A 22,893-nucleotide genomic window follows, 5' to 3' on the forward strand; every position below is an offset into this window, starting at 1 on the left:
CAAAACTATTGCAGAATATGAATCTTTATGACTTTATCTTCATGGAATTTCCCAGTACAGATTGATTTTTTTTTTTTTCTGTCTTTTTTTGATGAAGTGAAAAGTAATTGTACAATTTGAGTCAATTATTTCATAATAAACTCCATACTCAATATAAATACTTAATACACTGTAATCTATATTTTGCATTTATGGATTTAATCAAAGAGTTTTTTGTTCATTTTTGTTTTTTAATGTTTGAAGGTTATATGGTACATCAAATATTTGAATTCCACTGAGCTAGTAGTACTGCTAATGCTTCAATTTCAATGTGTTCTGTTGCCTGTTGGCCTTTTTCAAGCTTTTCCACTAAATTATGAGATAATGGCAGCATAAACTCCTCATCATCCTGGAGGTGGGGGGTGGGTGGGGTAGTGGACTAGTGGTTAAGGGGGAAAAGACAGGTACCTCTTTTATCCCCACATTCTGTTCAACGATTCTGATTAGTTTGTGGTGAAACCACTTGGGTGGGTTAATGGAGATTAGATATTCTTGAGAAAAGCTTTGATCTTTATGCTCCTCCTTTCTTTTGCTTTGCTGCTATCTACAGAGTCGCTCTTAGTGTTGGAAATAAATGGGCTTCTTTTCCTGTTATGTTCTGTTCTATGATTCCAACCAATCACATCTGGTGTTCAATCAACTTGTGTTTATCACAACTATCCTGACTTCCTGTGTGCTTTACATGGGTAAAGCTTTGATGGGATCAGTTGGTGAGAATAGACAACACCAGGAGCAGCGATTTTTTGTGCTTGCTGTGGCCCATGCTCTTGTTGAAGTCACTAATCGGTGCTTTGTTTGCTCAAGAATCAATGTGATTGTGTACTTGGCATTTGTTTATTCGCCTTTGTGGTCCAGCCATCCCTTGTGGGTTTATTTACAGGAGAGCCTGCAAAATTGGAATCAAGATTTCACCTTTTTTTTTTTATTGAAGTTTTGAAATTGGTCTACTGAAGAATTGAGTGAATTTGAGACAAACTTTTGGAGAATAACTTACTGATTTCTTGATGAACTTCTCTGCTTTGAACGAGTTAGGTTTCAGTTTTTTAAGGCCTTTTCTGAAAATATGTAGGTGGGCTTTAAAGAAGATGTCTTGGAACTGCAAAAACCTTGGCATGAAGGGAAGCCTCTCTTCCAATTTCAGGCTGAGGAAGTTACTAAGTGGTGGGTGGAGATGGAGGAGAAAATATTTGATTTTGTGTCTCATATTTGTTGCCATTGGATTAATTGTGTTGCTGATTAGTTTGAATAATGGGCTTATGAGGAGGAAGGTAGAAGCTCCGGACTTGGATGAAGATAGTACTAACCTTTTGCTTGAACATTTTAATGTGAGCAAGGAACACATTCAGGTGAGCTGTTTCATTCCATATTCTAGACCCAATATATTTCCACATATCAATACGCTTTTCCCTTTTAATTTATTTGACAAGGAACCTTTTGTTTAAAATTTTGAGGGAAACATGGTAAGATAATACTTTTCTGAAACCTCTTTCATAAACTTTAGTAGATATTCAGAGTAGGAATATGTTCCTTCGTATTATCTTCCCGGATTTACTCTTCATGTAATGAAATTATGGACTAATAGATCCATGACTTTTAATTTTAGGCATTCAGTTCATGTAATGAGATGCTGTAATATGCGATCGTACTGGAAATTTGAAATTAGATAGTTAGTGATACATTGTGACATGGAGATGCAGGGCCACCAATAAAATAATTGCTAAATTCCAAGATTAAGTATTGGAGTTATGAAGCTTCTATTGATTTTGTGATTATGCTTTTATCAATTTTTGGAACGTCAAATCTCAGCATAATGTACTTATTCAGTTATTCTTGTTAATTCAACTGCAATATTTCATTATTAAAGTGTAGCAGAAGTCCCAGACATGAAATAACACTGTCATTTGTGTTGTTAAGGTGCTAAGTGCAAAGAATGTTGTGTACCAGAAGCAATATGAACTGGCAATCGAGAAATTAGAAGCAAATGGCCAGTGTCCTGTTCCAGATGAAAACACTCTTACGAACCTTGACATTGTAGTGCAACAGATACCTTTACCAATTTCACATTGTGCATCGTTGGCAACTTCATCAGATCACCAGTTCTGTGAAAAGGTAGAGTTCTTTTTGGATGGATAAGGCCCGTTCTGGTATCATCCTCCATGAAAGAATCATCTGTGTCATTTTGGTTGGTTATTTCTGTGAAAACTAACCTCTTTACAGATCTTAAATTAAAAAGATTATCAACAAATTCTTAAATCAGGAACCGGTTCAAGTGAGGGCACTTGGAGATCAGTGCAAGGATGCAGCCTTCTATTTCACAAAAGTATGCTGGTGGATCCTTCTTGGGATTGCTATCAGCTGGAAAGTATGGTGGTTATGTGGAGAATCTGGGGGAAATGACCGGCAGAAACAAGTTCAGCAGCAAGAATTGCCTCAACAACCTCAGCTACTTCAACACTTGCAGCAGCAACAAGCTCAGGCATCCTCAAGAATTGCTCGGAAGTGGTGGGAAAAACTTCTTGTTATTTTTGTCTCAATTGGAGTAATGGGATCCATCTGGTTATTCTCACACCTGAATGAAGAATTCACAGTGAGGAGAAAAGAAACAATAGCAAGCATGTGTGATGAAAGAGCCCGAATGCTACAGGATCAATTTAATGTCAGCTTGAACCACGTTCATGCATTGGCTTTTCTAGTCTCAACGTTTCACCATGGAAAGCAACCTTCAGCTATAGATCAGGTTATGTTGGGTTTTTTCATTTCTGGGTTTATTTCAATCAATTGGTATATGTTGAGCATATAACCATTAATGTGCAATCCAACTATCAGCTTAGGCTTTTAGTTGAGATGGAGCACATGCTTTAATTTGGTATCAGAGTCAGCCCTCACGTGAGGGGGTGCCATTAATATGCAATCCAACTATCAGCTTAGGCTTTTAATTGAGATGGAGCACATGCTTCAATTGTATAGTCTGTTTCTGTCAAAAGTTCAAATGCAATCTGATCCTCCCACCCCATCTAATCCCCTCCGCCCCCTCGCTTCCCCCCAAAACCTTAAAACGAGGGAGGGAGGGAGTTTCTGTGGCAACTCTGATAGTATTTCATTACAAGTTGCAGAAAACTTTTGAAGAATATGCTGACAGAACAGCTTTTGAGAGGCCACTTACCAGTGGGGTTGCCTATGCTATAAAACTTTGCCACTCAGAAAGGGAAAATTTTGAGAAGCGGCAAGGATGGACCATAAAGAAAATGGAATCCGAGGATCAAAGTTTGGCCCAAGAGTATATATCTGGGAACTTGGATCCTGCTCCAATTCAAGATGAATATGCACCTGTTATATTTTCTCAGCAAACAATCTCCCATATCGTGTCCATTGATATGATGTCTGGAAAGGTGTGCTCTATCTTCTCCCCTCCTTGCAAAATGATGATAAAAAAAATAATACTGGATGTAGGTTTGAGGTAGCTTTTTGACCGATTAGTGTTTATCGGATATTAGATCCTTGCAAAATTGCTCACAGTTTTATACCCTTTTGTAGCTATTCTTTGTGTAAAGGCCACCTTCCCTCTCTCTTTCCATGAATTATTGAAAAACTTAGATCTTGAGGCTTATTACTGGTCTTAGCTTACAGTTACTGCTGTTTCTGCTTTACAGGAAGACCGTGAAAACATATTGAGGGCAAGAGCTTCTGGAAAAGGAGTCTTGACATCACCTTTTAAGTTATTGAAGTCCAATAATGTCGGGGTTATACTTACTTTTGCAGTGTATAACACTGATCTTCCTCCTGATGCTACACCAGAGCATCGTATTAATGCTACTCTTGGGTAGATCATCTGCTTGGATTTCTTAGATGAAGTAATTTAGCTTGCATTATGTTTTCACCTTCTTTGACTAAATTTCTCCTCTTTTTTTTTTTTTTTTTTTTTTTTTTTTTTTTGCTGTTGTCATCTTTGATAAAAGGTATTTTGGTGGTGCTTATGATTTCCCCTCATTAGTTGAAAAGCTTCTCCACCAGCTAGCAAGCAAGCACACCATTGTTGTAAATGTTTACGATACAACGAATGCATCTGCTCCGATTAGAATGTATGGAATGGAAGAAGCTGATTTGGATGAGACTGATAGAGAATTAGTTCATGTTAGCAATCTTGATTTTGGAGATCCAGCTAGGAGGCACGAGATGCATTGCAGGTAAGATTGGTCTAGCGTTTGGATGTATAAAACAGCTGTATCCATGAATCCGTTAAATTTAATTCCTGCCTTGCTCACAGGTTTAAGCAGAAACGTCCTCCACCCTGGACAGCAATAGCAGCATCCATTGGAGTCCTCGTAATCACTTTGCTCCTTGGTCATATTTTCCATGCAGCCATAAATCGGATTGCAAAATTTGAGCGTGATTATCAGAAGATGATGGATCTCAAACATCGTGCTGAGGCTGCAGATATTGCAAAATCTCAGGTTCGGATTGGTAGTGTGATATTCCGCTTCCACTCTGACATCTCTTCTAATTTAATTGAGAAGCTTTCAACTTCCTTTACCTTCTCCTTTACCCATATATTGTTTATTCCTAATGTTAGATTTTTCGTATTTGTATCATCCTTTTTAACCTCCTAAACGGTTATCTGCAGTTTCTTGCAACAGTTTCTCATGAAATCAGGACCCCAATGAATGGTGTTTTAGGTATTATAAGATTTTATGGGTGCAGCTCTTACTGCATTGATAGTAAACTGATATAACATGCTCCGCTTCTATCAGGCATGCTTCAGATGCTCATGGATACAAATCTCGATGCTACACAACTGGAATACGCACAGACTGCCCATGCTAGTGGGAAAGATCTGATATCACTAATCAACGAGGTGTTGGATCAGGCTAAGATTGAATCAGGCAGGCTAGAATTGGAGGCTGTAGCTTTTGACCTACGAGCTGTACTTGATAAAGTTTTATCACTCTGCTCCGGAAGATCTCATGAAAAACGGATTGAGGTACTAAACGAACTTGCTTCTGATACATTATTCCAGGTAGTTGAAATGCCCATTCTTACCATGGTTTTTATAATTTTTTTGGTGGAGAGAAGTTGGCCGTTTATGTCTCTGATCAGGTCCCAGAAGTCGTTATTGGAGATCCAGGAAGGTTCAGGCAAATAATTACCAATCTTGTTGGAAACTCAATCAAGGTTGGTCACTTTCATCAAACTATTAATGGGAATAAAAGATGAAACTTGTGGTACTATGTAGATCTATTGCCAAAAGTATACCTTTAAAGGGCTACTCTATTTTATATTTGTGGGCACTAGTGCTTATTTACTCTTGTACGTATTGCAGTTCACAAAGGAAAAGGGGCATGTGTTTGTTTCAGTGCATTTAGCAGATGAAGTGAAGAGCCCAAATGATGTGAAGGATGAAGTCCTGAGACAAAGCTTAACCCTTGTTCAAGACCGGCCAAACACGTGTTTCAATACATTGAGTGGGTTCCCCATAGTTGACAGATGGCGAAGTTGGCAGAACTTTAAGAAGCTCGGTGAGGAAAAAACTGAAAATATCAAGTTGTTAGTGACTGTTGAAGATGCTGGTGTTGGGATTCCTCTTGAAGCACAGGGTCGTATCTTCATGCCATTTATGCAAGCGGATAGTTCAACGTCTCGTACATATGGTGGGACGGGAATAGGACTAAGCATTAGTAAACGTTTGGTTGAGCTTATGGGCGGGGAAATTGGATTCTTCAGTGAACCTGGCACTGGCAGTACTTTTTCTTTCACAGCAGCCTTTGCCAGAGCGGAAGAAGGTTTGCTAGAAAGCAAGAGGCAACGGTATGATCCAGCTGTTTCAGAACTTCGGGGGTTAAGAGCATTGGTCATAGATGATAAAAGCATTAGAGCAGAGGTCACTCGATACCATCTTCAAAGATTGGGATTAAACGTGAAGATAATTTCCAAAATGGATTGTTCTTGCTCACATCTGTCTACTCGTTTAGAAGCAAGGTAACATATTCTTTTGTTATAGTCATATGTTTCAGGATTATACATCTTAATGAAGGGAAAATTGCATGCACAAATCTTATGAATGATTCTTTATTATTCTATTTCTGCAGTCCATTGGAGCATTTAGCTCTGATTTTCATCGATAAAGATAATTGGGATGATGAGACTTCTATTACACTCTCCAAGATTCTGAAAGAGCTGAGAGCCAACAGCTCCAACGTAGTTTCTGGAGTCATTCCAAAATTTGTTCTGTTGGCAACAAACATGAGTGCCACCAATCGCAACGAGCTTAGATCGGCTGGGCTTGTAGATAGCGTATTAATAAAGCCTCTTCGCTTGAGTGCATTAGTTTCATGCATTCAGGAAGCCACGGGCTTTATGAATAAGCGGCATATAACACGTAGGAAACCATCATCTCTTGGAAGTCTGCTGAAAGACAAAAGGATTCTGGTGGTGGACGATAATGTTGTGAATAGAAGAGTAGCAGAAGGGGCCATAAGGAAGTATGGTGCAATTGTGAGCTGTGTAGATAGTGGGAAGGCGGCATTGGCACTACTTAAACCACCTCACAAGTTTGATGCTTGCTTCATGGACCTCCAAATGCCAGAAATGGATGGGTATTCTACTATATATAAACACTCTCTTTGTTGAGCATATAGCCATTGATGTGCAATCCAACTATTAGCTTATGCTTTTAGTTGAGATGGAGCACATGCTTCAATTTGGTATCAGAGCTGGAGCGACTACGGTCCACGTGTTGCTTGGAACCCACCGCACACGTGAGGGGGGGCGTAGCCATTGATGTGCAATCCAACTATTAGCTTAGGCTTTTAGTTGAGATGGAGCATGCTTCAATTCTCTTGAACTATAGATTTTTGTTATAGTTTCTTTCTTGAACATAGATTTTTGTTCTTGATGTTATTCCTTTTGTAGGTTTGAGGCTACTCGACAGATCCGCTGTCTAGAAAGAAAATATAATGAGAATATGAATTCAGGAGAGGTGTTGATTGAAATGAACGGAAAAGTGTGTCATTGGCACACACCAATATTAGCAACGACAGCAGATGTTATTCAAGCAACAAACGAGAAGTGCTTGCAATGCGGGATGGATGATTACATTTCAAAGCCGTTTGATGAATGGCAACTTTATTCAGCAGTGGCACGGTTCTTTGAGTCTGGTTGATTTGGTCATTTCGATTGACATTTGGCTGTTCTCACTTCTCAGTAGGTCGTTCTATCAATGCACATTTATTTATTGAGCAGATTAATCAATCAATGTGAATTGTTGTCTTTTATTCTGTCCTGTAATGTAATGAATTGATTATTTTTGGCAGGTTTGGAAAGACCCAGACAACATTTTCATTGTAGTTTCCAGCACCTTCATTAATTATCATCCCTTGTTCCTTGTTAATGTCTGCTTATTTTCTGTCTATGGACTACAGTAAAGAAAGTCAATCCAAGAAGCAGAAGTGCAGGTCCGGTGAGAATCACCCGAGAGATGATATGGCTTCTCTACCCCGAGAAGTTTCCCTTGACATAATTTCCAGGCTTCCCATTACATCTCTGATGCGATTCAGGTCAGTCTGCAAATCCTGGCACAACTTGTCTCATGATCATCAGCTTGTTCATTTGCACCTGTCTCGAACATCAAACGACAATCCATGCCTCATATTTCACTGCAACTATCCCATCAGAAACTGGCTTTACTTTGTTTTGTTGTCCGGTCATGATGATGATGATGAACAAGTAGTCAGAAGAATCGATCCCCCTTTTGCAGCATCTATGTCAGACTTTAATGTGGTAGGATCATGTGCTGGCCTGTTATGTCTATCTGATTCTTTGTTCCACTCTTCTCTGTTCATATATAATCCTTTTACTGGGAACCACAAAGAACTGCCAAAATCCATTACATTTCAGCACCGGGAACAAAGGGTGGTTTCTGGATTCGGATTTCACTCGATTTCTAAGCAGTACAAGGTGGTCAAGATTGTCTACTATGCCACCGACCCGAGGTACTACCGGCCTTCTGGTAGGGTCGGGACTCACTGCTTCAACCAATCAGATGTTCAAGTGCTCAGCCTTGACAGCACCAATTGGAGAAGCATTGGAGAAGCCCCTTACTGGCTGGAGTTCGGGTCAACCGGAGTGCTGGTGAATGGAAGGCTGCACTGGTTAAGAAGAAACGCTGGGTATTATCTCGACGGGAGCATTGCATCCTTTGATCTAGCCGAGGAGCGGTTTCAGGACATCCCAAAACCTTATTTTGGTGAGATCATCAGCCTTATGGTTCTACAAGGTTGTCTTTCTGGTGTGACATTCAATAATAGGTGTTTCAAGATTTGGGTCATGAAAGAATATGAGAGGAAAGAGTCCTGGGTGAAACAGTTCACAATTGAGTCTTCACTAATGCCCAGATTTAGCTATCCAAAGCTACCATATAAGCTGTGGAAAGATGTTTTATGCATCCCAGTAGTGAGAGTTCTGTGCCTTATGAAAAATGGTGAGTTGCTGATACAGTGCAAAGGTGTTGGCCTGATTGCATATAATCCTCAGAGTGGTGTGTTTAGGCATCTAGACTTTCCTGGGCTGCCTAATATCTTTCTCACAATTGTTCATCTTGCTAGCCTTAATTGGATTGATATTGCTATTTAATTAGATCACAGACAAAATCTATCATACTATGCGGCAATTTGTTCTTAGGAAATGGAGAATTTTGTGTAAAATTACTTAGTTGCCCTTGACAATTTTTGTAATATAGATTTTTTTTGTCAAATACAATAGATTATGTTGGTGGTTTGGTTAAAGTCATCACCTTTGTAAATAATTAAAGTGGAAGATTATGAGTTCGAGCCTCTCAGTAGGTTGAGAAAGTATATGAACAGATACTACAATGTAATAGAGATACTTTAAGGACCGAGTTTATAATATGAACATAATTAAATGACTAAAATAATCTATATATATATATATATATATATATATATATATATATATATATATATATATATATATAAAAGTAAAATCCTCCTACATCATTTTCCTGTCCAAACTTTAATTTGGTATATAATATTGCATATTTATGGTATTGCCTATGTGAATACTATGCAATACCATAATTATGAAATATCACAATTAAGACAAGAGTATATATATAGAATCAGTATCTGTTTATTATTTTTTCAATTATATATTTAATTAATTTTAATTTTAATTATAAAAATATTTACAGAATATTAATTTCATATATGGTCAATTTTTTGTGGCTATAAAATGATAGGATTTGCCTCTCCCTGTACTACTAGAGATTCAAGAATCAAATTCTCTCTCTAAAGTTTTTTCAAGAATGGTGGTTGCCGTCATCGTTCCCGGTCCCAGCACAAGAGAGTGTCTCATCCTGGTCGGCATTAACATTTCCTTTCGTATGTATTCTCTCTCGGTTTTCTTTTCAAATTCTAAGTTTCCCACGCGTAAGTGTATGTTTATCAACACGTCTTCCGTGTGCAGGTATTTCAAAAACGAATCGAAATTGTGTCATAACGTTGGACAAAGCTTTATGTATCCAACTTGGGGGATGAAGTTTCGAACAACAATATTTTTGTAAATTCTCTCCAGTGTATTTTTTTAATTCTTATTTCAAATTTATTCATACACATAGATAATCTGGGTGTGTGCATGCAGGAATTGTTTTCATATATTGGTTATTTGAATTCGTCCACACTCCACATAGAGAATTTGTTTGTTTGTTTGTTTTTTTTTTTTTTTTTTTGGATTTTCCAATATTTAAATAAGAAAAGTGGTTTGTAATAAAAAATGTTGATATATTCTTCTTTTTTTTTTTTTTTTTTTTTTTTTTTTTTGTGGAGAAGATATGGATCTAGAAAGATTGATCGGGAAGCAATAGAGTTCGTTGTTCATCAAGTGGATAAAGTTTGGGGAGGGACGGATTCTGTGTATATGTAAAGAGATATAGAGGGAAGCATGATAAGAATACAGTAAAACCAAAATGAAATTCAAAGCATTTTTAGTTGTCAATATATTAGTTGAGCTTTGTTTCGATTCAATCTCTTCGTCTTTAAAGTGTGCATTTTCTGTAATAAGAGAGTAGTTTGTCTCTCCCTTCAAGAGGTTTTTCTTGCCATTAACACTTTTTTTTGGGGACAAAAAAATTATGAAGTACTGTAGCTTAGTTTGAATAGAGTATTATTTTGATTTTATTCTTTAGCTGACTTCCCTTGATTCAAATCACTTTTCTAATGTGAAATGATGTTATTGACTTACCATGTTTGCTTCGATATTCTAAGTCATTTAAAATATAATAAAATTTATAATTGTAATACTTCCATAATAATAATATTGAATAGATATTAACCATATGTTTAGAGTTAATAATATATTATATTAAAAGATTAATATCTAATATAGTGATGGTTAATACGGATAAACCATATATAAGCATAATCTAATATAGAAAAATATTCATTATTAACCATATATAACTTAGGAATAAATAAACTTATTGAAACTTAATTATTTATAACTTCAACTTTAATCTAAATATATGACTTTAAATATATAGTTTTAATATCCAAAATTAATAAGATTTTTCTTAATGTGAATCTATATATTTTTAATAATTTCAATTTAATAATATTATACCTTAATTATAAAAATTCTACCTAACAACTTTAGTATTACATGACATACAATAATTACCATAAATAATATTTAATAATTTACAATTTGTATTAGGCAATAAAAATTAATAGTTAATTATTATGTCAATTATAAAAAAATTTGTACTGTGAACAAATTATTTTTTATTATTTTGATTTAATAATATGTTTATTATATCTTATTTATAAAAATTAAAAGTAATACTTTTATTAGTACTATAAATGTGACTAATAATTAACTTAATTATTAAGGCAGTTAATATATATTTAATTTTAAATATCTTCAAATATATGAATTATAGTAGCATGGAATCAATTAGTGGGACAATTATATTATTACAAGTTGCATTAATAATTGACTTTTTAAATTATATTCCATTTTTAATAATGAGCATTTTCCTAAAGTATATACATACACAAATTATGCTTATCAAATATAGAATTAGAAGTGTGTGTGTGTATAATTAATGAAATTATTTTATAGAAATTTCCATATAATTATATATAAGAAAAATCCTCATATTTAATTTTTCCTGTCTAAATTTTTGTAGTCAAATAATTAAATATTTTATTGGTCAAATAATTAATAAGGCTTATCTGGTAAGAAAATGTAAAATGGAAGTTAACTAAAATATATTAATTGGTAATATTATGTATGGTATTATTTTTTATAATATAATTAGTAATATTATTGTTTAAGTATAATAAAAATCCTAATTTTAATTCGTAATATAATAAAAATTATAATCATGACCAGCCCTCTTAATTTATAATCTATACTATAATTAGAAATAAAATCCTATTTACCAGATTTTCAACATAAACAATAGTAAATAGTAAAGGTAAATTAACAAAAAAAAAACCGAAATTAAAAAGGAACATGAATATTTCACAATAATATTCTACATTATCAAATAAAAATGGAACAAAAATTAGGTAAATGGGAAAATTAAATGAATATTAATAATTGACTCAAATTAAAAATTAAAAATAGAACGAAAATTAGGTTAATTGAAAAAAAATAAATATTAATAATTGGCTGAAAAAAATGATCCATAATTGACTAAAATGGAAAAGGAAATGGTCAGATTATTACTTTTTAATTTTTCACTATAATATTACACTATAGAATAAATCAAATCACAATTATATCATAAATATTTTACAAATTTAAACAATGGAACATAAATTAAAAATAGAACGAAAATATTTCAATAATAATATTCTACATCATCAAGTAAAGGTAAATTTAAAATGAAAACAAAATATTTCAATAAGAATATTGTACATCATCAATAGTAAAGACATATTTTAAACAATAATAAAGGTAAATTAAAAATAGAACAAAAATATTTCAATAATAATATTCTACATCATCAGTTAAAAATGGAATGAAAATTATGTAAAAATATCATTGCATCTGATTTCTAATTGACTCATTGACTGAAAAAGAAAAAATAATTGACTGGAAATGAATATGATATTACTAATTGACTGAAAATATAAAAAGATTGACTACAAATAAAAAATGATTCATAATTGACTAAAGTGAAAAAAATGATTAGATCATTGCATTTTAATTAAAAATTGGACGGAAATATTTCAATAATAATATTCTACATCATCAATAGTAAATGCATATTAAAAACAATAGTAAAGGTAAATTAAAAATGGAATAGAAATATTTCAATAATAATATTCTACATCATCAATTAAAAATAGAATGAAAATTAGGTAAAAATATCACTACATCTAATATTCTAATTGACATAAAATAAAAAAATGACAATTGGCTGAAAATGAATATGATATTACTAATTGACTGAAAATATAATAGGATCACTAATTGACTGATATTCTACGATTATATATTTTCACCCGAGTCACCCATCGTAATGGACTGAAGATGTTAACTATAGACGAGGATTGACAAGATTGTGTTGCTACTACCAATGTCGTATACAATGAGGTTTTAATAATGTGTAAATACAATCGGTGATATTATGCTCTTTTAAATGACAAAATTGCTATATATCTAGACAAAAAATATATTTTCCATACAAATGAATTAGGATAGCAATTCATTCCTATAACTAAGTTGCTAAAGAATGAGCACGTTTGCCTAATTTATAAAAATACTAAACAATGATAAATAAAATCTTCAAAGTTACAGCACTGCATGCGTACATCTACACATTAGCTATTAATTTGAGCAATTATTTGCTCAAATTCAAGCAATGATAACATCAAAACATATAAACGATCCAAATCATATTTTCAATTGCACTGTACAATATAATATTTGATATTCTAATTTAAATAATTATATATCAATTTAAATATTCTTAGGGGGGTGTATTCAATCATGATTTTTGTAGAGTTTTAAAGACTTTAAAATTATAGATTTTAATAAACTTTGATTGACTTTCATAGAGTCGTTCAAAACTTTTTAAAACTTTATAAGACTCTATAGAAGTTAATATAAAAAATATTTATAGACTTTTATCAACTTTTTATTTTAAAAAGTCTACAAAAGTCATTAAAATTCTAAATTGAATACATCCTTAAAAAACTTCCAATGATTTTGATTCTTATCATTTATAATTTTCTTACAAAACATTTATAATATATCATAAAAGTCTTCTATTATATAGTTCTTCACCAACATCAACATTCTCAACATTATTATTTTTATCCATAGTATACTGAGATTTCTATGCTAATTACTTATTCTTCAAAAAAAAAAATGCTAATTACTTATATATATATATATATATATATATATATATATATATTATTAATAAACATCAACAAAAAAAATCATTTCATTAGAAATTCATAACAATATTAAACAATAAAATTTATAATAAAAGAATTGATCAAATAAAATATTTAAAAATATAATTACTTGCATAAAATAAAAAAATAAAAATCTAATATTAATAATATGTATATAAATTATACTTGATATATTGCTAGGCATCACACAAAGTACTATTATTTGCAATAGCAATTTGAGACTGCAAACAACAACAAGGTGCTACTGTTTGCAACCCCAAATTGTTGTTGCGAACAGTAGTTCGCTATTCGTAGTAACCTGTTGTTAAAAAAATGAAAAATATATATCATGAATATAAACATAAAAAGAATAAAAATCAAAATATATAAGTATTTATATGAATATTATGAAACATATACTAAAATTTGATGATGAAAAATTTGCTTTGTTCATGTATTTAGGGAGAATTAGAGAAAGTTAGGGATAAAAAATTCATAGAAAAAATAAAAATCAATATAAACAAGCAATAATGAAGTAAAAATAATATTATTTCGAATTTTTAGATGAAGATGGTAAAGTTTAGGAGAGAGAAAAATTAGTAGAGTTTAGATATGAGGAAAATATAGGATAATGAAGAAAAAAAATAATTTTATTGTATTTAGATAGGTTTATAAACGCATTCAAAAAAAAAAAGAAAGATAGGTTTATAAACTTTAAGTAGGGAGAAAAAAATAGAGTTTAAATAGAAAAAAAACGTTGAGAAAGTATATGAACAGATACTACAATGTAATAGAGCCAGTAGCTTTCAAAAAAAAAATAGAAAAAGAACGTTCAAAGTTGTTAGAAAGAAAATTTTGAAATCTTGGGATTGATGGTTGGATTTTAACTATTTATATTTGAGAAAGAAAAGTCTACAAAAGTCTTAAAATTAAAAAGTCTACAAAAGTTCATAACTTTTTGAATACCACATGAATTTTAAAGACTCTTTAAAAGTCTTAATCGAATACTATACGATTTTTAAAAACTCTTTAAAAATCTTGATTGAATACCGCCTAACTTTTAAAGACTCTCTAAAAGTTTGAATTGAATATCTCTAAACTTTTAAAGTTCATAAAAGTCTTTAAAACTCTATGAAAGTCATGATTGAATACACCCCCTTTAATATATATTATAACAAATCCATTCCGTGCATCGCACGGGCGCAAATACTAGTATTTTTTTTAAAAAATGATCTTTTTTTCCTAATTTTTTTAATTAACATATGCCCTAAGATTACGGCAGATTCCTTATATCTTATTAAATTTGTAAAACACAATGGGTTCATCACAAAAAGCAGGCTTCATTACTGCCATCTCTTTGGATTTATATGCCAATGCCATACATGTGAATCCCACCAAAAAAAAAAAAAAAACTTTCAGACAAGTGTGAAGCTTTTTAAGAACCAAGAGACCTAAGAGATAGCCTTATCATCCCTCCAAAACCTTAGCCTGAACAAAGAAATATGGCAATGAATAATACTATGCTAAGGTTTCTGCTTCCTCTGCTTCTTGTCACCCTCATTCCCATGAAATCAGGTAAGTAAGACCATTAAGGAATGTTGTTTTAACCAATCTACTCGATCAATGCCAGAATGCCTGCAGCCTCATGAATCTGTTTGTGTGTAAAATATTTGTCAGATGGGCAGATGTTTGAGGAGTGGTGCATTGCTGATGATCAGGCACCAGACAGCGATCTGCAAATCGCGCTGGACTGGGCTTGTGGCAAAGGGGGAGCAGATTGCAGCAAGATTCAAAAGGGCCAGGCTTGCTTCTTCCCAGACACTGTGAGGGATCATGCTTCTTATGCCTTCAACAATTACTATCAGAAGTACAAACACAAAGGGGGAAGCTGCTACTTCAATGCTGCTGCCATGGTTACTGCCCTTGATCCAAGTAAGCATGCATTTATACTCATCTTTAGAGATCACTCAACTCATCATCTACCATTCTTGTTACTTCTGCTCATCAAGGTCAGTCCATGTTGGAGAGATAATTATTAGCGTGAAACAAACAATAGTTATAGCAAGTAAAATGAACATATGACACACAATGATCAGTAATTGAACATGCAGCATCAAGGAGTCAAGAGAGGGATTCTATTGTTTTGGTCCCCGACTATTAATTTTTTCACATAGACAATTTTGTTATTCGAGATAAGTCACTTGCCTGAAATTTAGTCACTAGTGACCAGAAACTTGGTCAGAGGGGCCAAATGTAGCAAGGATTTAAAAGTCATGGGACAGAGACTGAATGTGAAAGTTGTCTTATAGGCGAGGGACCAAAAGTGGAAAAATTTATCTTAAAAAATAGGATGAGAAGAAAACATGTGACACCCTTTTTCTCAGTGTTATCTTTAAGCAAGGCATCTTATATCAATCTGTCTCTATATTAAAATGTGCTGCTTAGTGGCTAGATGCTCTCTTTGCAGTCTTTTACTTTTTGTGCTTTATAATATGGCATTTGATAATCTATCTGCAGGTCACACCTCATGCCACTATGAGTATATGCCTTAGTTCAGAAGAGGCTCTTCAAACCACAGATGCTATTTTCTGACTCCAACTGGCTGATTAGAAGCTTTCATTTTGTTCTTGTCTGCTCTTTTTTTTTTTTTTTTTTTTGGTCTTCAGTGATTCCCATATCCATGATTGATAAACTACAAAGTAAAGTAGCTAGCTTGATGTTGCTTTTACTTGTCTTCTTCTACTCCTGAGTCTTGTCAGGCATTGCAATTCTGCAATAAGATTCAATCAATCCCAAAATTCAAACCGAGCAAGACATTCGTTTATGTTAGATCCAGCAAATATTATCTACATTCATTAAGTGACTATCAGAATAGCAAAATCAGTCTGGAACATATGATCAATTTATATTCAAGAATCATGAGGGTTGCAACAATGCCGATTTGGTTTACATAGCTTAAGGAGGAGAACAAGATAGTTTTAGTGTAGCAATGACTGCAAAAGAAATTCCACAAGTATGTGATGTAACGATATTCATTTGGCCAGATCAGAGTTTCTAGTATCGATCGACCATAAGTAGCAACTGCAATACTGCATCAAAAAGTCCAACCTTTAAACCAACAAACTTCCCCAAGCAGCAATAAGTGCAAAACCACCAAATGGTGCTATCTTAGAATACTTTCTGTCTTCGAGATATGCAACTGCATAACACCTGCAAGAGTAGACCTCTAATCAACGAGAGTATACACATGGCGCCATGGCAGATTAGTCTAAGTTCAAGTAGCAAAGTATTTTATGCCTATTATAAACGAAAATACTGAAACTTGTAAAAGGCTGCCATGGACTATTTTACAGCCCCAAGGAAAACATCAATGGAGCAGGCTTGAAAACCAACATTTTTTAATTCTTTTTTCCGGAAACTGCCTTTCATTTCCTTCTGAGAAGTGAAACAATAGTCCTTAGCTAATCTGTTAAGGCACTGAGTTTATGCACGACTTACACCAAAGGGCTCTAAGTCATGCTTCAACCCGACATAAAACCTTCCTTACAAAAGCAACACTTGCTTTTATTACTTCCCCTGATATTATTCTACAAACTTAAAAGCTACCTTGTCCATTCCCGACTTTTAATAGGTGCTACACCCCATTCAAACGACAACATTGCCAACAATCATCCTAGAGAAAGGAGTCAAGGAAATAATTACTTACGTTCCAGAAAATGCAACTATTCCAGCAGTTAAAAGCCCTCCAAACTACAACCAAACACACAAGCATAAAAAAGATAGTTATATTTCCACGGGCAAGAGAAACATATACATCAACCCAGTAAAAAATAGACTAAAAAAAAAGGAAAAATTGCATTTTTTTGGTTCTCCAGTTATACCACTGGTACAAACATAGTCGGGGTTATATGTGCCACCATCTTTAACCCCTAAATTATGTGCAAAGTCTGAAACACTTTATTAAGTCACATATTCGTGCAGAAATAGTCCTTGGCACATAACTTAGGGTTGAAGAAAGTCACAAATATAACTCAGGACTTAACACGGGTATAACTGAAAAACAAAAAATGATTTTCCCTTAAAAATTATGGAAAGAAAGAGTCCAATGAACTGACAATGTGAGGTCGTTTGGTAATAGGAGAAGCAAGAAGAGCTGCTGTGTGAACCAAGTGATATAGTGATGCAGTTCGCCAGACCTTCCCTCGTATCCAATCACCAAAAAAAAAATTATAAATTTAGGATTTTCCTCACATTCATTCAATCACAATCAAGATTCGTTAGACATGTATTGAAAAACTGACTGTGACAATGAAATCAGGACTGAGACTACCTCTGTGTAAGCGGGATTCTTTGGCTTGAATGCGTGCGCGCCGTAAGTGCCCAATCCAAGAGCAGCCACACCTGTTATTCGTTGATTCATGTCTCAGGATTTTGTTTTTGAGCCAAAAAAATCATGAACACGTTTGTACAGAAAGTGAATTAAGAGGGTAAAAGTTGAAGACTTTTGCAAGAAATGATATGATTTCTGCAAGTGTTTTAGTGTTACAAGTGTAGGGCGTACCAGAAATTCCAGCAATTTTATGCCACATATAAGGATCCATTGCCACTCTCTTCATTGAATTCTTTCTTTTCTCTTCTCTTGCTGGGTTTTTTGCCTTCTCGCCTTCTCATATTTTGTAGTAGCAGTGGCCAGTTGGGGGAGCAGGAAACCTCTCGACCAACAAACGACGTCGTTTCTCCGTAAACTCCCTGATGACTTCATATATTTTAGAACACCAACAAAGTCCTTGCTGACAGTTGAATTCTTGAATTTGGACCAACTTTCTAAAGAAAAATCATTTTACCAAATCAATTGCACAACAATTTGGTTTACTTTTTCTTTAGATTTTTTTATCCAACAAGGAAAGAAAATGAGATAGGAAAAAAAAAATTACTTAAGGTGGTCGCCAATTGACAACCACTCTAACGCGTCAACAGACGTTGCTAGTGCACATATAAGTTAGTTCTACTGTGCTTTTTACCATCTAATTTTATTTTTCTGCAAGAATCTCGCCTTCTTTCTTGTATTGTCTCTCTCAGTCGCCTTACAAAAATTTTGCAAAAAATCTTTATTGGACAAGGGTGTGATTGAAAAGGCAAAACAAGGATAATAGACTTAAGGTGTGATTGAAAAGGCAAAACAAGGATAATAGACGATTGAGAAAGTAATGAAAACGGTTGGAATAGGCACAATTTGCTTCTCTCATTTTTATTTTTTTTTTTAATATTGTTTCTTGAGTTAAATAATCTTTAAAAAAGGAACAATTTCGCCGCTTCATATTTAATCTTTCAAATATTTCTATTACCAATAATCTTTTTGTGGCAAGGGTTATATAAACTAATCCCGGATTAGTATAATCCCTTCTCACCTGAATTTTTGTTTATCAAAAAGAAAACATAATAATTAAGAAAAAGTAATGGTCATTTCTCCTTGAAGAAGGTGAAGACTGAAGATGCAGTCACAAAATCATATTTCAAACATCAAGATCACCAACTCTGAACATGTATGACAGTAAATGTTAAACCTGCTGCAATTCAATAGTACAAGGAATTCTTCATATCATCTTAAACCCCAGTAAACTGTAAAAGTGCAGTCCCAACAAGATTGCATAAAGCAAAAAAGCACAAAGGTAATGGTTCATTCTACATTAATCCGTACATAATAACTACTGTAGCATTTATGTAAAAGAAAGGGTAAATATGAATAACTATTACAAAGTTGCACATACAGATATGGAGCCACCTCAAACAATGGGGCTCCATATGCTATAGATCGCATCACTTACGATCCTCCCAGCTATCTAATGTTTCGAGGATTCATCCTTGGCTGTGTGTTCAAATCTGTACAACTTGATCTCAATCGTGTTAGACTAATGATAAAATGAGACCTCAGAACTTAATCACCTGTTTCCATTCTCCTTTGCTTTGAGCTATACCTTGGTTACAGTATGGAGATGCTCACCAGGGCCTGGAGTAGAACTGAAATGTTCTGTTTGGCAAGGTTTTTCTCTGTTATGCACATCTGTTGCAAATCGAGGAACCTCATTGGGTGGTTTTAATTGGTTTTCTTCTTGGTTTGAGATATCTTGAACCTGTAGTCCAATTGTAGCCACCTCATAGGACTTATCTGAAATAGCAGAGTTCTTTTGTTGCCCAAGATCTGTTGTGGCACATTGTTCCATTTTATTCTCAGAGGGTTCTTCTGCTGAATTGTTTCTGGGAGAATTTTCTGGTTGTGCAGATCCTTCATGCTCTATGTTATCTACTCCCTGGAGAAGTTCATCTGGAGTAGCAGCAGGGTCAAGATCCCAGCATCCCTCTGGTGTGTTGGTGCCATCCCCTTTGAGTAAACAAGATGGAACCATATGTGAAAATCGCAACATCTCTCTTCTTTGAATCCACCGAATGGCTTCCTTGTTACTGTTCCTTTTATAAACAGTCTTATATCCATCCACTTTGACCAAAGGAACAACACAGACACCAAGTTCTTCAGAGTAGTCATCAAGGACCTCCACCATCTCATACTGGTGTCGAACTTCATCTGGGGTTGATCTATTCCAATCTGGTGACCAGTTCTGGTATACAGCCCAAATATCCCCACTTTTGGGAAAGATTCTAACACAACCTCCCCTACCAGCCTTCTCCCTACTAAGAAGATGAGAGAAAATGTTAACCTGCTCAACAATTTCAGAGTTGAATGCCCTAAAATGTCCACAGGATTTGGTAAAACCAGAACACAACCAATTCACTGACCCAAATTCAGTGTCTGATTTTGAGCTTAAGTAGCTTATATGAATCTTGAATGGTTTTAGAGAGATAACTTGCCGAATCAGACAATACAAGCGTGGCATTCCATCTTCTTCATCATATAGAGCCCATATTTGCTTCGGTTTAAAGCATTCCTCAGCTCTATCTTTGTCAAAATCATGGAAGTCAGAATCTGGGACTGTTATTGCCATGGAGCCTGTTTTCCTTAGCTCTGATTGATGTCCTGCACTGGCCCGACCTTCTCTTTTAGGTCTTTTACTGGACTCCCCATTTTCAGCAAGGGCCTTTTTCTTCTCCTCTACCAGCTTTATCTCTTCCAGCTTCTTACAAATTACTGCTCTTGCCTTGTTAATTAATAACTGTCTTGTATCCAAAGCAGGGGCAGGAGGACGTTTGAAACAAGTCTCAGACGCAGTACAAAGCTTAGAATTATGCTTTGGATTCACATTACCATTGGCAACTCCCACTTCCACAGCAGTCTGAGAAGGCACTTCACAATTATTAGCTCCTTCAAATTCAACTTTCCTCTTCTTAGCAGGCCTACCACGTTTGGCCCCCTGATGTGGATTATGAATAGCATTCCCATCAACTGGAACATAATCAGCTGTCACCTTTTTCATGTGTTGTTTCCAATGACCTCTTTGTCTAGTGCCCTTTACTTTCTCCTTTTGGGAAACAGTGACAGAAGACAATCCACTGGGATCCAAGACACTAGAGGAATTTCCAGGAATCCACTGAAAGGATAAATTGGAAGCATAGTCTGAGCCATGTCCAGAATGACGTCCGGAGACCACATTATTTGCACAATAGACAGATGCTCCTGGAACATATGTGACGCCACTTCCATGGCTCCGATGCCCATTCTCAGGCCTATAGGACCAGGAGCAGTATGGATAGGAACCATCCACTGGGGCCAACCCTGTCTCAACAGCAATAAAAACGCCACGGCAATTCTTACAAGAAAGCCTTTTGTTTACATACTTTCTGAGATACTCATACTGAACATGACAGGTGGTGCACACAGTCCAAAATGTATCAAGTCTGTTATGAGGGGCTGAAGACTTGAGGTTATCAAAATTGCCAGATGTAGTAGTGTGCATAGAGTACATATTTCTCCTGTGATCATAAGAGCTTCTTTTACCATTATCAGACAGTACAGTCCATGCCTCAGAAACAAGCTTAAATGCCCCATCAGCTCCAACACTTTTGTTCTTGTCAGGGTGAAGTAACACGGCCATCTTTCTATACTGTTTTTTCACATGAGACTTATCTGCAGATGGGTCCAATCCTAGGATTGCATAGAAATCAATCTCCCCATTAATTTTCATCTCAGCAGCACTGTGAACTCCAAAAGTTACCACCATTTGAGCTATGCCCTCTAAATCAGGGCACAACATTTGAGCTTTCAAAGCATAATTCTTTGCACCCAAAAAGTCCTTCTCAGCAAATCTCTTTTCAGCATTTACCTTAGCTCTAAGAGCCTCATCCACATTGGGTTCCATCTAAAAAATCCAGATCTGACAGCAAATTTCCAAAGGTAGCTGGGAAGCCAATCAGCAGCCAAATGGAGGAAGTTGTTGAATCCCACTTCTTAAGACAGTCATATTATCCCTGCAATCAAACACCAACTGCATAAATTAACAATCACTCATTTTACATTTCTTTCCCTAATCAAGAATACCTAATTTCATTTATTAAAAAAAATTGAAATTCTGGCACCCAAGCAAATGATCTTCATTCCTCAGTTATATTCCATAATTAAGTAATAAAAGTCTGATTAATACAACATAATTATCATTTTAGCATTTTCTTCTCAATTTACAATTAACAATACCAAAACCCAGAATTCATATAAATTATCAAGGTAAAAATCGTAATACTCAAAAACCCAGGCCAAGAGGATATTTCTTTAAAGGGATGAAAGGTAAATTTACATCTATACCTTTCAAAGGCAGCTTAAAGCTCAGCCACACAATTGCGCAACAAATTCAAACTAAGTCAAAAAAAAAAATTCAACTCTGATTCGAATTCAACTCGACCAGATACACAGACATATCCATTAAATAATAAATCCAAATCACCAAGATATATCCATAATTATCAACGTAAACACCGAGATCCAAGCTAAACTTCCATAATTAAACACCAAAAATCAAAATTCGTTCACAATACCAAACATCCAACACCAGCCGTAGAGTGAGCTTAAACTAAAAACTACTCACCTATATAAGAAGTTAATCAGACCCGACCCGGATCATCAGGAGCTCCGGTTGATCCCGAACTTTGCTGCTGCTGTCCAGATCTAAACCAAGCCTACAGAGTGATTTGTGTTAGGGCACATCTTAAAGTAAACCCATCTGAGAAAAAAAGCAAAAATAATAAATTTAATAAATAAATAAATGTTTAACTCTAAAATAAGAAAAGTGCTTGTAATAATAATAATTATTATTATAATAACCGTGCTGAGTTTCGGAATTACAGTTCCGGCAGTTGACGGCGGCGGCGGAACGGCGAGAGATCCCGTCGGAAACGCAGAGTGGGTAAGTATTTTTTTTTTTTTTTTTGGACTCAACTATTACTTCAACTACACTGAAATTGCACTGTGTTTTGTGAATGGGTGTAG

The 22,893-nt window shown here is 34.6% G+C and overlaps 4 protein-coding genes and 1 long non-coding RNA gene across 11 annotated transcripts; 3 read left to right on the forward strand and 2 right to left on the reverse strand.

Moving 5' to 3' along the window:
- Window positions 1-729: 729 nt before the first annotated feature.
- LOC109159174 (histidine kinase 2-like) lies at window positions 730-7,443 on the forward strand. Of its 3 annotated transcripts, XM_019307234.1 has the most exons (15): window positions 1,120-1,200; window positions 1,280-1,385; window positions 1,954-2,148; window positions 2,297-2,776; window positions 3,153-3,428; window positions 3,690-3,859; window positions 3,996-4,223; window positions 4,304-4,490; window positions 4,661-4,712; window positions 4,788-5,017; window positions 5,110-5,208; window positions 5,357-6,012; window positions 6,123-6,629; window positions 6,946-7,240; window positions 7,347-7,429. In XM_019307234.1, exons 2-14 carry the CDS (start codon window positions 1,296-1,298, stop codon window positions 7,193-7,195), a joined length of 3,420 nt encoding a protein of 1,139 aa, XP_019162779.1. In that variant the 5' UTR covers window positions 1,120-1,200; window positions 1,280-1,295; the 3' UTR covers window positions 7,196-7,240; window positions 7,347-7,429. The 3 variants fall into 3 exon arrangements, with proteins under 3 accessions (XP_019162777.1, XP_019162776.1, XP_019162779.1); XM_019307232.1 differs by having other exon boundaries at window positions 730-1,385; window positions 6,946-7,236; window positions 7,347-7,443; XM_019307231.1 differs by having other exon boundaries at window positions 730-1,385.
- Window positions 7,405-8,771, forward strand: LOC109159175 (F-box protein At3g07870-like). Its single transcript, XM_019307235.1, has one exon. It carries the CDS (start codon window positions 7,423-7,425, stop codon window positions 8,662-8,664), a length of 1,242 nt encoding a protein of 413 aa, XP_019162780.1. The 5' UTR covers window positions 7,405-7,422; the 3' UTR covers window positions 8,665-8,771.
- Window positions 8,772-15,284: 6,513 nt separating this feature from the next.
- Window positions 15,285-16,191, forward strand: LOC109159178. Its single transcript, XR_002050522.1, has 2 exons — window positions 15,285-15,395; window positions 15,981-16,191. It is a non-coding gene; the product is annotated as an uncharacterized LOC109159178 (long non-coding RNA).
- Window positions 16,192-16,339: 148 nt separating this feature from the next.
- Window positions 16,340-18,234, reverse strand: LOC109159177 (transmembrane protein 256 homolog). Of its 2 annotated transcripts, XM_019307238.1 has the most exons (5): window positions 18,025-18,234; window positions 17,794-17,864; window positions 17,579-17,659; window positions 17,170-17,213; window positions 16,340-16,673 (listed from the first exon to the last, which is right to left on the reverse strand). In XM_019307238.1, the coding sequence occupies exons 1-5, from the start codon at window positions 18,077-18,079 to the stop codon at window positions 16,574-16,576; spliced, it is 351 nt and encodes a 116-aa protein (XP_019162783.1). In that variant the 5' UTR covers window positions 18,080-18,234; the 3' UTR covers window positions 16,340-16,573. The 2 variants fall into 2 exon arrangements, with proteins under 2 accessions (XP_019162783.1, XP_019162784.1); XM_019307239.1 differs by lacking the exon at window positions 17,579-17,659 and having other exon boundaries at window positions 18,025-18,158.
- An 807-nt stretch (window positions 18,235-19,041) lies between these two features.
- LOC109159212 lies at window positions 19,042-22,893 on the reverse strand. Of its 4 annotated transcripts, none has more exons than XM_019307290.1 (3): window positions 22,750-22,893; window positions 22,493-22,583; window positions 19,042-21,881 (listed from the first exon to the last, which is right to left on the reverse strand). In XM_019307290.1, the coding sequence occupies exon 3, from the start codon at window positions 21,770-21,772 to the stop codon at window positions 19,433-19,435; it is 2,340 nt and encodes a 779-aa protein (XP_019162835.1). In that variant the 5' UTR covers window positions 21,773-21,881; window positions 22,493-22,583; window positions 22,750-22,893; the 3' UTR covers window positions 19,042-19,432. The 4 variants fall into 4 exon arrangements, with proteins under 4 accessions (XP_019162835.1, XP_019162833.1, XP_019162836.1 ...); XM_019307288.1 differs by having other exon boundaries at window positions 22,493-22,627; XM_019307291.1 differs by having other exon boundaries at window positions 22,729-22,893.

This window comes from Ipomoea nil, unplaced genomic scaffold (assembly GCF_001879475.1).
Source record: "Ipomoea nil cultivar Tokyo-kokei standard unplaced genomic scaffold, Asagao_1.1 scaffold2826, whole genome shotgun sequence".
Taxonomy (NCBI): Eukaryota; Viridiplantae; Streptophyta; class Magnoliopsida; order Solanales; family Convolvulaceae; genus Ipomoea; species Ipomoea nil.

Coding starts and splice junctions, on each gene's coding strand:
- LOC109159177 (XM_019307238.1), bottom strand. CDS start 18,079: ATGAAGAGAGTGGCAATGGATCCTTATATGTGGCATAAAATTGCTGGA. Junction 17,865..18,024: donor TAAAATTGCTGGAATTTCTG/GTACGCCCTACA, acceptor AACGAATAACAG/GTGTGGCTGCTCTTGGATTG. Junction 17,214..17,578: donor TTACCAAACGACCTCACATT/GTCAGTTCATTG, acceptor GTTTGGTTGTAG/TTTGGAGGGCTTTTAACTGC.
- LOC109159175 (XM_019307235.1), top strand. CDS start 7,423: ATGTCTGCTTATTTTCTGTCTATGGACTACAGTAAAGAAAGTCAATCC.
- LOC109159174 (XM_019307232.1), top strand. CDS start 1,044: ATGAACTTCTCTGCTTTGAACGAGTTAGGTTTCAGTTTTTTAAGGCCT. Junction 2,777..3,152: donor AACCTTCAGCTATAGATCAG/GTTATGTTGGGT, acceptor TACAAGTTGCAG/AAAACTTTTGAAGAATATGC. Junction 3,860..3,995: donor CGTATTAATGCTACTCTTGG/GTAGATCATCTG, acceptor CTTTGATAAAAG/GTATTTTGGTGGTGCTTATG.
- LOC109159212 (XM_019307290.1), bottom strand. CDS start 21,772: ATGGAACCCAATGTGGATGAGGCTCTTAGAGCTAAGGTAAATGCTGAA.